We start from the raw sequence: 13,602 nt of genomic DNA, 5'->3' as shown, positions 1-13,602 counted from the left end.
GAGTTGTTTACAAAAACAAGGTATCAAAAAATACAGTATTTTCCCAATTCGCTACTTGATTATAGGATAACACATAAATAATAACACAACTATCGATGGAGGGTATTTACCACGCCGTATGAATATAGTAAATAGCAAAATAGCATTTGACTATTTCTTTGTCGGAAGGGATTATGTAATTCGACCAGACGCACGTGTGGAAGTTCTGATCAGTCGACGTCCTTTTATTCCTCGCACCTGTTGCTCGATAAGGCACCACAGACGAAGTACAATGAACGGAACTGGTACAGTATGCGTATATATGACAGTTTATATATCTGCTTTGGTGTCAAAGATATTTCTGAACATATTCAATATTTGTTCATAACTTAACATCCGAATGGTGGCGGGAACTAATGTCAACTCGTAATCCAAATCGTAAAACACCAATCAGATTCACTAGACTTGTACAAGTTAAATGTGCTATGTACAGTGTATTTTATACTGTTGGCTTGCTGGGTTCTTAACTTCTTACAGGAAAAGCTATAAATAGTCATTAAATAATAATAACAACATATTCAACCAACTTTGAGTTTCTAGCTTTGATTACTACAGTTATAGACATTTCAATGTCACTAAAATTCATGAAAAACATGAACACCATTATGGCAAGCCGTTTGGGTTTTTACCTATTGAAATGAAGATATCTCTATTTAATTAAATATATCTCTATTTAATTAAAGATATCTGTAATTTAAATAAAGATATGTCTAATTTAAATACAGATATCTCTATTTCTACTGAAAATAGAGATATCTTCTTTTAAATTACAGATATCTCTATTTCAAATTCAGATATCTGTTTGAATTACAGATATCTTTAATTGTAATTGAGATATCTTTATTTTAAATAGAGATATCTTTAATTCTTGTCCAATTAAAGATATCTTTATTTAAAATAGAGATATCTGTAATTGAATTAAAGATATCCCTATTTTAAATAGAGATATCTTTAATTTTGTTATAATAGAGATGTCTTCATTTTAAATACAGATATCTCTAATTCAAATACAGATATCTCAATTCAATTAAAGATATCTCTATTTTAAATAGAGATATCTTTAATTGAATTAGAGATATCTGTAATTATTTTGCAATACAGATATCTCTATTTCAAATACAGATATCTCTAATTCAATTAAATATATCTCTATTTAAATTAAAGATATCTCTATTTGAATTAAAGATATCTTTAATTTTTATATTAATAATGATATCTTTATTTTGAATACAGATATCTGTATTTAATAGGTAAAAACCCAAACGGCTTGCCATACACCATCTGTAACCAATGTTACCATCCACGCCAAAAAAGGAATGCATGTGATCATGAGCTGCTTTTGACAAAAAGGGAAAATTGTGTCTTCCTGTTTAACATGGTATGAAAGGCAACAGGCACATCATGTAGGATGTCCAATGCAGGACATGCATCCTGTTAATCATATATATTTCAGTTTTGGCAAAAACTAAAGCCACTACATGTAGTATCATTCAAAAATTTTGCTATCACTGAAATCTAACTTAATGTATCACACAAATTATCCTGTATCTGCATCGACCAACAACAAAATTCCTGCTTTAATTTGGAGTATGGCATCTGATTGGTCACCATATTATTTCATTGAAGTTTGATATGAACTTTGAACTATAGGCATTTATATTTGAAATTGTTAAATACAGAACCAAATTCTCAAAATCAGTATTTTAATTATTTATACTCTTTCAAAATTTGCTTACAAATTCACCAATTTTATTCCTAAAATGAGACAAAAGGCCCATCATGCAACCTCATCACTGGTTTCTGACTTGTCACAATTCAAATATTAAATTTGTTATGTATGGATTATGTATTTTTACTGTCCCTGTTACAATTAGCACTTGTACATTGCAGTTGAATTGACCTCTATATAATTAGAATAGTGACAATTAGTAGTTGTTGTACAATGGTCTCTAATGAGAGTAGCTCGTACTACAGTTGCATTGTAAGAAATTAAAAATGAAACAATATTATTAATATTTATAATAAAATTGAAATAATAAAAACAATATTTATAATTAAAAATTAAAAAATATTATCAATAATTACTGTATGATATAAAATAGGTGCTGCATGAAAATGAATGAAAGAGCGCTGCAGATCACAGCACCAATGATAAAAACCCAAAAACAAACTGGAGAAAAAGGATTAAATATGTTAAAAATTGAAATGTTTTATTTATCAGGAAATGGTGATTGTAATTATGTGCTTGGGGCTGTAATCAATGAAGGAAAAACAAAGATTATATACAAACTGGAATCCCTGCCTGGACATGTGATGCTGAAATCCAAAGACCGAATTACTGCAGGTGATGGGACAAGGGCACATGATATGGAGGGCAAAGCAGCCATCTCGACAACAACCACCTGTGCTTTGTTTAAATTGCTAAACGATGCAGGTAAAGAAATTATTTTTCAATGTTTTATCTCCCTATGTCACTTAAAAAGAACCATTATCTCATCCCATTATTGTGATGAAAATTGAAGGTCAGGGGTATAAACATTTTTATCTAACCACTAGCGCTGCAGGGCTTGTAGACACGGAAAATCCTGTAAAATTATTTGTAAAAAGGCATTTACAAGAAATGGATTCAGATAGTTATTGAAAGATATCAGTTTCAGTAAATAGCATTTTAGAATTTTTATTATTATTAAGTTACATATAATTTTACTTTGGCTTCTGAAGATTTTGATGAAAAAAGAAATATTCATGTCAGAATTTAAAAGGTCAGTCCATTAAATATATTCAGAAAGTACTAAATTATCATCAGACGTTAATTTACAAACTGACTAGAAGGCTTCCAACTTACAATATCAGGTTTGAATGGTAGCTGTGTGATTTGAACAAATCCTGGATCTTCAGTGAAATTACTTGGGCTGCAACTTGGGCATATATGTACTGTATATTAATGTCATTTTCTTCAGGAATAAAGACTCACTTTAAGAGTCAGCACTCCGATACAGAGTTTCTGGCATTAGAATGTGACATGGTGCCGCTGGAGTGGGTGACGAGGAGAGTGGCTACTGGTTCCTTCCTCAAAAGACATCAGGGGGTGAAAGAGGGCTTCCGCTTTTGCCCACCTAAACAGGAAACTTTCTTCAAGGTAACTGCTTATTTTATTATCATATTTCAAAGTTTCGGGGCTTTTACTACACTGTAGTACTGGTACATGCTGAAAATGAAGGTGATGAATTAACAAAGTTCCGACTTGGCAGAAAAACCTTTTTATTTATTACAAAAATTTGATATACATGTAATCACATTAAATTTTATTTCCTGTAGTTGCTGAATTTTACAATTTCTTGAGTCAGTATGAAAAAGGTACTCTGTAAAATGCCAAAAAATATCCCTATATTGTTGAGAAAATTAGAACTCAATATAGGACCAATTGTATTACATTGTATAATATATCACACTTTGTCGTGAAAATTCCATCAATGTATAAATTATTGTTTCAGGATGATGAAAACCATGATCCTTTGTGGTCATACGAACAGTGTGTTGCAGCAGAATTGCGTGTAGGTGGGATTCTGATTGGTCCAGATGAACTAGATATCATGAGAAAGACGACCATTACTGTGTTCGAGATACTGGAGAGGTGCTGGTCAGCATTGGACTGCAGTCTCATTGACATGAAAATAGAATTTCGGGGTTGTCAAGGCAACTGGTATTTATTCATTTTTATTAAGTCTGCTGTATATTGTATATGCATGCTTTGTCCCTAATTTTTTCTTTTTTTTTCTCCAATTTATTGAATTTTTTCTTCTCAATTTAATACAAGTCACTGAATTTTTACTGTATAACTAATACAACAAGCAGTACAATGTAATGATGGAAAAATATCTGATGTGAGGATTTATATTTATAAGGCCAAACAAAAATATACACATGTTTCTGATACCTGATTTGTTGATATGAAATGTAAATAATAGGAAGATAAAATAACAGAAACTCAGTTTTGTTAGACTAATTATTACAAATAGATTTGTTTTTAATCATGTCATTATGTGTCTGAGACTCCATTACATAAGAGACGCATTGGATTCAAAATTGGCCATGTGATAATGATTGTTTATTGAACAGACTATGTCCCACAAAGATGTTGGATTAGACAGGTTAAATGTATACAATTGCTGCACATGAAAAGATCAACAAAATTATGCAACTAGGGTTGGCCTGATGGTCAGATCTTAGTTGCCTCTGGGAACAGCTAGATTCCATAGATTTTCTTTATCCTGAGCATGGCTTACCCCCCCCAAATACAGGTATCGTTTGATTAACAGGTGAGATAGTACTGGCGGACACCATAGACAGTGACTCTTGGCGTCTGTGGCCAGCAGGAGACCGCCGCCTGATGAAGGATAAACAAGTGTACAGAGAACTGAAGGAGGTGACCAAGGAAGCTCTGGATACAGTCAAACGCAATTTTGAATGGGTGGCAGAAAGAGTTAAGGTACAAATGTGTTGAAATCAAGGGGGGGGGGGGGCATGACCCATTCCATCCAATGACCCTACAAGGTCCATTCTAGTGGTATAGATCCTTTGGTGGATACCTAATGGTACTCGATAGTTCTCTGCAAGGAAGTAGAAAGGATAACAAGGAGCATCTCTCTAGCTGTCCTGTACATAAATACAATCTTGCATTCAACATACACTTAGTGTTTATTAGGAATTGATGTCATACTTCTGTTTATGAGGAATTGATGTCAAACTTTTGAGGTAGTGAATTGGCTAGTCCGTTATGTTGGAAGATGAGTTAGTGACATGAAGTTACTAAGTCAAAGTCTCGATGTATGATGGGTTGCTGGGAGTCATGGGTGGCAAGAAATCAACAAGTCAATGGTTAGAGGAAATCGATGGATTATTGTCCTTTAAAATCTGTTGGAAGGGAAAAGATGAGGCCAGGACTGGCCAAGGGTCAATGGGTGGCAATGAGTTAATTGATGTGTTGCTAAGACACATTTGCCAAACTAGAAGATATTGTATCTTCATGTACCGACAAGTACCATTATTATATTGGGTTAGAGCATAAAAAAACTTTTCACTGTAACAAGTATAAGACTGTTTGAACAGACTTTGGTACATTTCTACAAGTACAAGTAATAATTGATGATATTCGTAGTTACAGCTTTAAGGATAATGATTAGGGCGTAAAAACGAGTGCATGTTGTTCATTAGTATTGTACAATATGTATTTCCTATACAGCAACTATCTCCCAAGCCATCTGCAAGAGCTGTTGTATTGATGGGATCTGCGTCTGACTCCGCCCATGCCGAAAAGATTCGGACAAGCTGCAAGTCTTTGGGTGTGCCTTGTGAACTGAGAGTGACATCTGCTCACAAAGGTACCGAGGAAACTCTCAGGATACTGGCTGAATATGAAGGTCGGTATTTCAAATATTCTGAAGTGACGGAATATCAAATTTACCATATGATATTCTAAATGCAGTATTTAACTGTAGAGCTTCATATTTTGTGTTGAAATATCCTGAATTTTATATGCAAGAATTTCGTTACTATGATATAGATAGAATCTTGTTGTCAAAAAAAAAAGTTCCACTATTGCTTTTTCTCATAAAAATGACGAAAATTATTCCTTATACTACAGACTATATAAACTGCACAGCCACTACCATCTATAAGACAAAATTCATGCCTCACTGACAACATTTTATGACACTAACTGAATGTGTATTATCCTCAAATAAGCCCTCTCCCCTAGCGTAAAAGTGTATTAAAGTTTTGGGAATTAAAGCTAATTTGTGAACCACTCAGCTTACTACATTTATTTTGAAATTAATGATTGTGCAAAAATGAAGGGGGTGTATTGATAATTATGGATAAACATGGTATTATTCAGATAATATGTATTTGTTTAAAATCAGTTTTACAGACCGATTACAAGAAATGCCTTTGTCATGACTGATGTTTATGCCCCCACCATGAAATTGATGGGGGGAGGGGGGGCATATAGTGTTACCCATGTCCATACCATCCCAGTGCAATGTAACTATAGAGCTAATCTCAGGAACTGCTGATGTGATCCTCACCAACCTGTTCAAGGTTTCAAGGTGTCAAGTGACAGCGAAGCATTTAGGTCTTGGACATTTTCTAGTTTTACCAATTGACTTTTGAATTGGTTGGCTACCTCTTGGTATATCACAGACTTTTTGCTCTGGGTATTATTCGTTATCCAGTTAAATTTTCCTTTTTGTGTAATTAGAGTATTATTTTGATTTCAATTCTTGTTTACTGTTCTTATTTCACTGTGAAATTAATAAAACTTAAAATAAGCTCTTGTTTACTGTTCTTATTTCACTGTGAAATTAAAACTTAAAATAAGATAAATGAAGTAAATAGAATATCTAAATTGATGTACTTGAACAGGTGAAGGTATCCCTACTGTGTTTATTGCCGTAGCTGGACGGAGTAACGGCCTGGGGCCTGTATTATCTGGCAGTTCTTCATGGCCTGTTATCAATTGCCCACCTCTCTCAGGGGAGTGGGCAGCCCACGATATATGGTCCTCCATGAGATTGCCTTCAGGTAGGAACAAGTCAAGTAGTGTATTTACTATCACCATAAATAAATTAGGTAAAAAAAATTGTTGGCTGAAATTCCTGAAAACTGGTGTTTCATATACATGTATTAATCCTTCTAAATCAACCTGTTTATTTGGTTCAAGGTTAAGTTGAAGTTGTTGTTGATATTTTGGTCTTTATTTCTTTTGAGACTATACAAATCTTGTTTCATTTATCTTAGTGAATATGGAACCATACATGGTGCAGCCAGAGTTAAACACACTTAGGGTTCCAAACTGACCAATAATATCAAATTAAGCTAGCCAAATATCTCGTTAACATATGTTTTCTGATTCATGTAGTTTCAAAATTAGTGCTCTCTGTTTCAGTTTCTTTGCTAGTTGTTACTCCATTTGGAAACTTGTGTTGTAGGTCTGGGCTGTTCCACTGTGATGTACCCAGAGGCTGCAGGTCTCGCCGCTGCTCAGATTCTATCTCTTACTGACCATGTCATCTGGAGCAAGATTCGTGCAAAACAACTCAATACTTGGATCGGACTGAAACAGTCGGACCTTAAGCTGAGGAACGATAAGTGATGACAAACATAAATTTGTTCTGTTTGACTGAAGGGTTGTTATGAGTTCCAAATGACGTTGAGGTTGTTACACAAATCATAATTCTGTATCTTAATATGTGCTAAATTGCCAATGTATGGTTGTTACATTGATATTCAGTGCTTACGTATTTTGTTGTCCTCTTTACGCAAATTTTATTAATAGTGCTATTCCATTCTGTTATCTGATTATCTTTGTAAATTTATTCTCCCCAACATTTTTCAAAAGTGGCTGATGATATTTTCATTGTATCCATCCAACACTTTCTGAGAACAAGGTTTAAAACCGATCAGTGGCAAAACTTGTTCAAAATTTCATACGAAAGTTTAAGAATTGGTCAGGAATAATTAAACATGGTAGCAGACTAGATTCTCCCAGGAGTCTGTCCTTGAATTACATATATTTCCAAGTCAGTAATTTGGTGATAACATTTAACAGAAAAGACAAATGAGGACATTCAACTCATTATTTGTGAAATGATCATGGAAAGGTGATCAATTGTTAAAGCACATATTATATGTTGATGTATCTTGGAAATGAGGAGTACTTACTATAAAAATAGAACAAGTATACTATTTTCCTTTTGGTTGTATATATTTGAAATAAGGAAATAAAACATATTTCTGAATTGAATCTTTATTGATCATTTGATTGGTTAAAATCACTAAAAAGTGATGAAATGACAACATACAACGTGAGCAACATAAAGGACATCTGTTGTAATGCTACACAAGCTTTCCTCCCTCAACATACCCCACACTGTCACCAAGAAGAATACAGCTGCTGTAACCATGGGTACAAACCAAAGATAAGACAGATCTAACCATGTAATGCTAGACATTTCTGGGTAAATAAAGGCAAAACGGGCAAAGCTTATAGGCAACCATGTCCAAATGTCAGATTTCAAACAAAAGGGTCATGAACCTATAGACAATGTACATGTACTTTCGGTAAGTCAAATTCAAATGTCAAAAATACTGTACAAGTATTGAAACAGCAGTGGAAATGTATTGAAATGAGAAACGGACGGGTCCTAATAGTAAACTTTAACTCATTCTGTACCTGGGGCCCAGATAAGGTGATGTGAGATTTAATGTCTATACCAAAGTTAAAAGTCGTGAAATAAGAAAAACGTATCCAAGTCAAAGATGAAACCTATAGCTAGACAACATACTTTACCAAGGTCAAAGGTCATGAAAGCAAGGCAACAATGTACCTATGTAAAGGTCATGAAACCAAGGGAACTTGCTTTTCCTAAGTTGTGAAGCCAAGGTAACATGCTGTGCCAAGGTTGAAGGTCATGAAAGCAAGGCAACATAATTTATCTATAGGTTTTAAAGGTCATAAATATAGGCAACATTTTGTGCAATGGTAATATATTGACCGAAGGTCTTGAAACCATGGCAACACACTGCACCAATATTAAAGGTCAAGAGTCATCATTACATTGTGCCAAGGTCATGAAACCAAGACAACATTCTGCACAAAGTCAATCTTAAGAGGTTAAAAGCCAAGAAACCTACATACAGCTTATGTTTGAGATCATGGTATATATAGGATTTACTCTCTGAAACTGTAACCTAAACTAGATATCAAAAGCTATTAAGGCAGCAAGCATTCGTCATATGAAACACTAACTTCCAATCTAAAATTAAATACATGCATTCTAATTCTTCATTAGATAATTTTGAGTGAAAAAAGAAATGCATTTTCAAAAATACTAGTACTTGTATAGCATTTAAATATTACCACAATTAAGATTTGAAAAGCCAAATATAGAGAAGATTACTTAGGCATGTTATATGTCTATAGAAAGGCTGAAATTAAATATATTTTATATAAAAAAAGGAAATCTGACAAGATCATGTGCATATAATACAATGTATAGCATACAACCATTGCAGCGTGCATGATCAACTTCATGAAAGCACTTGAGCAAATCAAATGGGCATAATAGACTCGCCATCTTGTGTTCTGGCTCAAAATTCATGAAGAGGTCTTCTGATTGGTCAGTTTAAAAAATGCCTTACCATTCCATCCAACCAGAAAACTTGTACATGAATTTTGTAGCCAGGGACTGAGAAACTTAAGGCATGATTATAATATGAAACATGGTAAATCACAAGTTCTTTTTTAATCTAAGTTCATTGTATAATTAAAAAATCACTTCACAATTAGAGCTCTATAAAAGCGTTATACAACATGTTGGGTACAATTCAACAAGAACACAAATATATACATCCAGGAATTTTTTGGACTATCTTAATTAAGGAGGTATCTTACTGTGGCAAATCTGTCAAGAGTTGTTTCCCTTTCTTGGAATATGCCAGTATACAAATGTACTTTTCAAAGATGTAACTGGTAAATTGTGTCCAAATTATAATTATACATGATTTATGTATATATTGTTTTAGAAAAGAAATTCCAAGGTATTTTACTCTGAAGTGAAAGTTGAACTCTTGTGAAAGAGATCAATACTCAGTCCATGTCCTTGATGTTGTATATATCCTGAAATAGTTATTTTATTGACCATTGATACAGTAAAACTTTGTTAATGTGAACTCCTTTGAGTTCACACAGACCAGGAACTAAATACTATCTAGGGACTTTCCTTTCTCTTGATACTTGTAGAGACATCTATGAAGTTTAACAGTCAACCATCTCATCCTAGAAATCAAAGGTTTCTCAAGATATATATCATCTTGGCACCCTATGAATATGTCATGTCAAAATTGAAGACTATATGCCACCTTGTGGATGGTACAAGCTGACGATGTCTGGAAACTGCTACAGAAGCTGTTATACCTGTGACCTATTTGATGAAGATCAAGTGAATTGTGCGTCAGCATCAAGGTCAACTTCAGTTTTGGGGTAGCACCTTTATAATCTTGATAAGAAAGATAGCAGACTAGTTTTTGTCTGAAACCAATTAAATGACTAGCGATGAGCCTTCAATTATTCAATGAAATATGGCAAAGTTGAGGAGAAAGTAATTAGAAAGTGAAGTCATTATATATTTCAAGCTCAGGTCACTTCATATGTAAGTTTCTTGTTGACATGAAATTCTATGTCGACTTGCCACAGACTTTTACCTTTAAAGAAAATATTACTTCTTTAAGAAATAATTCAAAAATTCAGAATTGATTTTGATAATGTAATATACTAATGCCATTTCCATGTAAAACCGGGCCATAATTTGTTCTTCATGAAATCATGGGGTTGAAGGAATGAGATTTTGTCATTCAATGAATCCGACATACAAAAAATGTACATAACAGGTGTATTATTTACAGTAAACATCTTTGAATGACAAAGAAATACTCCTGTCAAAATAATGTTGACTCAATATGAAGGGAAAAAATAAATTAAAAAGTTAACAAATAATGGTAGCACCAGCGTCTGACAATAACATATATACAATATCCTGTATCTGTACCACATCCTCTTCAATCTGAACCCTGCATAAACTAACTAGTGGGACCATGCATAAAACTGTATTCTGACTGGGTCATAGTGATGGTAGAAGCAGATTTCACAAATGTACTAGTCAGGACCCAGCTGGCCTCAACCTGATTAATACCAAGAATCTGTAATTACAGTATATACCAGTGGTAAATCTAGAGGGCTTGAATTGGCTGCTTCTCAGAACAGGTAAAAAATGGGCTTGCAAGTCGTAAAACAAAAGTGAGATTAAAAACAATATGAATTCTACACTTGTAAACAGGTACTGCTACCTATAGTTATTCTAAAAAGCATTTATTATATACATTATAATTTACAAGGCATAATGATATATTTTATATTACATAATGAGTATGTACAACTTTTAGACATTCACCCAGCCAGGTTATATAATATGCTGTAAGCTGGCGGAAATTCTGACTCGACCTGCAACTATTATGATCATTACATGGATGCATTGTCATCTTGATGCCTGATACTGTAGTTGAGTTGTTGAATTTTAATGGTTATGACTGTATATGTGTATAGGGGCAGGTGGGTTTATAAGGTCATATATGGTAAATATAGTACAAAAATGTAAGTTACCTTAACTCTACACTTTAAGTTGTTTTTGTCAACAGGAAGATTTTACTGGAATTTGTACATGTACAACAAAAACAAAATTTTATGGAGTTTTAGCAGCGACTTTCAAGTTACTCGTATCATAATTCATTACATATATAGGTACAATTCTGTAACAAGCAAGAACTACTGACTTTGTATTTATCATTATGATTCAAATCAGCATAAAAATGAGAAAACCTCTAAATTAAGTACATGTACAGGTGTGGATTACCTCCCCTGACACAAAAGGTAAATAAAATGGTACTGATGGAAAACACATCATAATTCAATCTGCACCAGCTTCAGACAGTAGCCTTGCATGGTTACACAGAAATCTAAAAACTCAGACACAGATCTACTATACTTGTTTTTAAAACAGAAAGAAATTATTTGGACTTGACAGAAACAGAAACAAATGTTTTGCTTTTGACATTTTGTGGATTACCTCCCCTGACACAAAGGGTAAATAAAATGGTAATATCGGTACTGATGGAAAACACATAATTCAATCTGCACCAGCTTCAGACAGTAGCCTTGCATGGTTACACAGAAATCTACAAACTCAGACATAGATCTACTATACATGTACTGGTAATAGTTACAATAGTACCCTATGTAGAGTACATTATATGCTCTCCAAACTCAAATACAGATCTACTATACATGTACTGGTAATAGTTACAATAGTACCCTATGTATGCTCTCCAAACTCAGATACAGATCTACTATACATGTACTGGTAATAGTTACAATAGTACCCTATGTATGCTCTCCAAACTCAGATACAGATCTACTATACATGTACTGGTAATAGTTACAATAGTACCCTATGTATGCTCTCCAAACTCAGATACAGATCTACTATACATGTACTGATAACAGTTACAACACACAGCACCCTATGTAATCATTAGAGATTGTATGCTGTCCAAAGTCAGACACAGATCTACTATAATAGATTTTTTGGACTCCAAACCTGGAGAACCATATCTTGGTTGGTAACCGTTACAACAGTACCCTCAGTAATCATTAGAGTACATAATTACGCTCTCCAAACTCGGAGCAGGGATAAGTTGTGTTTTTTTAATTATAAGATAAATTGCTGCAGCTTGTTGATTCAGATTTGTAGAGAAGACCTTAATTCCTGCAGACACAGGAAGTATAATACTGTTGAACACTTCAGGGGACACATCAGAACACCTCGTCTCCATTCTCCTGTTGCTGGAATGTCAGAGCTGCCTTCCTCCCTGGAAAAAACCTTGAGGCTTTGTCTAGTGCAGTACTCTGTAACAGGAAAGATTCCAATTCAAATCTAAATAGTAAAATCCTACTTCATCACATAACTAACCTATTCTGCCATGCAATATTCCAATGGCATTGATGTTGTGATATCATAAATTAATGGCTGACTGTACAATGCAGTAGTAAAGCATTTCCTTTCACCAAGGGGACTATGTTCAATTCACTAACATAAAAAGGTATAGAGTCACCTGCTCCATTATGGAAGTTTGCTCTAGTCTCTCTGTTAGTTTCCTCCCACAATAAGACCCCTTCTCATCAGGTCAAACAAGAGAGATCAATATAAGTTCAAATAACTTTCTTCACAATTGTTGTAAAATAAAGGAAGCTGTACATTTCTATGAGACGCATAATTGTCTCAATAATGAAAAAGGTTGAAATACACCTGTTTTATAGCAAGAGAGTGTGATTTTTTAAGTCATCCCATATATTACAAACTGTACCTAGAAAAACCAGGACCGTTTTCATTTTTGTGGTCCAAACGGTTGGATCAGTTGGACCGGTATTGTTCGTTTATAAAATACGGACCTGGTGATTTTATATTGTTTTCAGACAAGCCTTGACAAAGACTTTCAAGGTCTGTATTAACATTTGCAGGTCCGTCAAAATATATGTTTGAAACATTACATTTAAAAACTGACGTACCGGTTGGCCACATAAATGAACAGGCCCCAGCAGCCAGGTAAATGACCAATATTGTCACATCAGACAGGGGTATGAGTTAATGAGAGGTCCAATAAGCACTGTTCCACCAGACCTAATCCAAAAGTTTCTCATGGAGGTTTTTTTTTGGCCTTTTAAAAATCTGGTAGTCAGCCCATATCAGATTTTAAAAAGGGCAATAAAACATCAGAACCTTCGAATTACACCGACCCTACTACAGCTATACTTACAGTGACTATCCTGATACCAGCGGTGCTGAGGGACGGCTTGGACTTCCTCTTGAAATGTTTCTTAATACTAGTGGTGATGTTTCCATGCATGTCATCATTCTTGGCCATATCATCCTGAAAGTAAAAGGAAACAAG

General features: G+C 34.1%; 2 protein-coding genes across 6 annotated transcripts in view; one reads left to right on the top strand and one right to left on the bottom strand.

Moving 5' to 3' along the window:
- The first annotated feature begins 64 nt into the window (after positions 1-64).
- Positions 65-7,843, top strand: LOC117329261 (multifunctional protein ADE2-like). Its single transcript, XM_033887122.1, is given in 8 exon segments — positions 65-284; positions 2,261-2,473; positions 3,000-3,178; positions 3,534-3,726; positions 4,341-4,528; positions 5,282-5,459; positions 6,463-6,621; positions 7,029-7,843. Coding segments are annotated over 8 exon segments (1,440 nt in total). The 5' UTR covers positions 65-118; the 3' UTR covers positions 7,193-7,843.
- LOC117329257 (serine/threonine-protein kinase DCLK1-like) overlaps positions 7,831-13,602 on the bottom strand; it is a 65,805-nt gene continuing 60,033 nt past the window's right edge. For all 5 annotated transcript variants that reach the window (XM_033887116.1, XM_033887114.1, XM_033887115.1 and 2 more), the window contains 2 exons: positions 13,468-13,581; positions 7,831-12,559 (listed from right to left, as the gene is read on the bottom strand). In XM_033887116.1, the coding sequence (XP_033743007.1) occupies positions 12,467-12,559; positions 13,468-13,581 (207 nt within the window). In that variant the 3' untranslated portion in view covers positions 7,831-12,466. The remainder of the gene's footprint in view (positions 12,560-13,467; positions 13,582-13,602) is intronic.

The sequence above is a fragment of the Pecten maximus genome, chromosome 6 (assembly GCF_902652985.1).
Source record: "Pecten maximus chromosome 6, xPecMax1.1, whole genome shotgun sequence".
In the NCBI taxonomy this organism is placed as follows: domain Eukaryota; kingdom Metazoa; phylum Mollusca; class Bivalvia; order Pectinida; family Pectinidae; genus Pecten; species Pecten maximus.
This window is presented reverse-complemented; position numbering and strand designations above follow the sequence as displayed.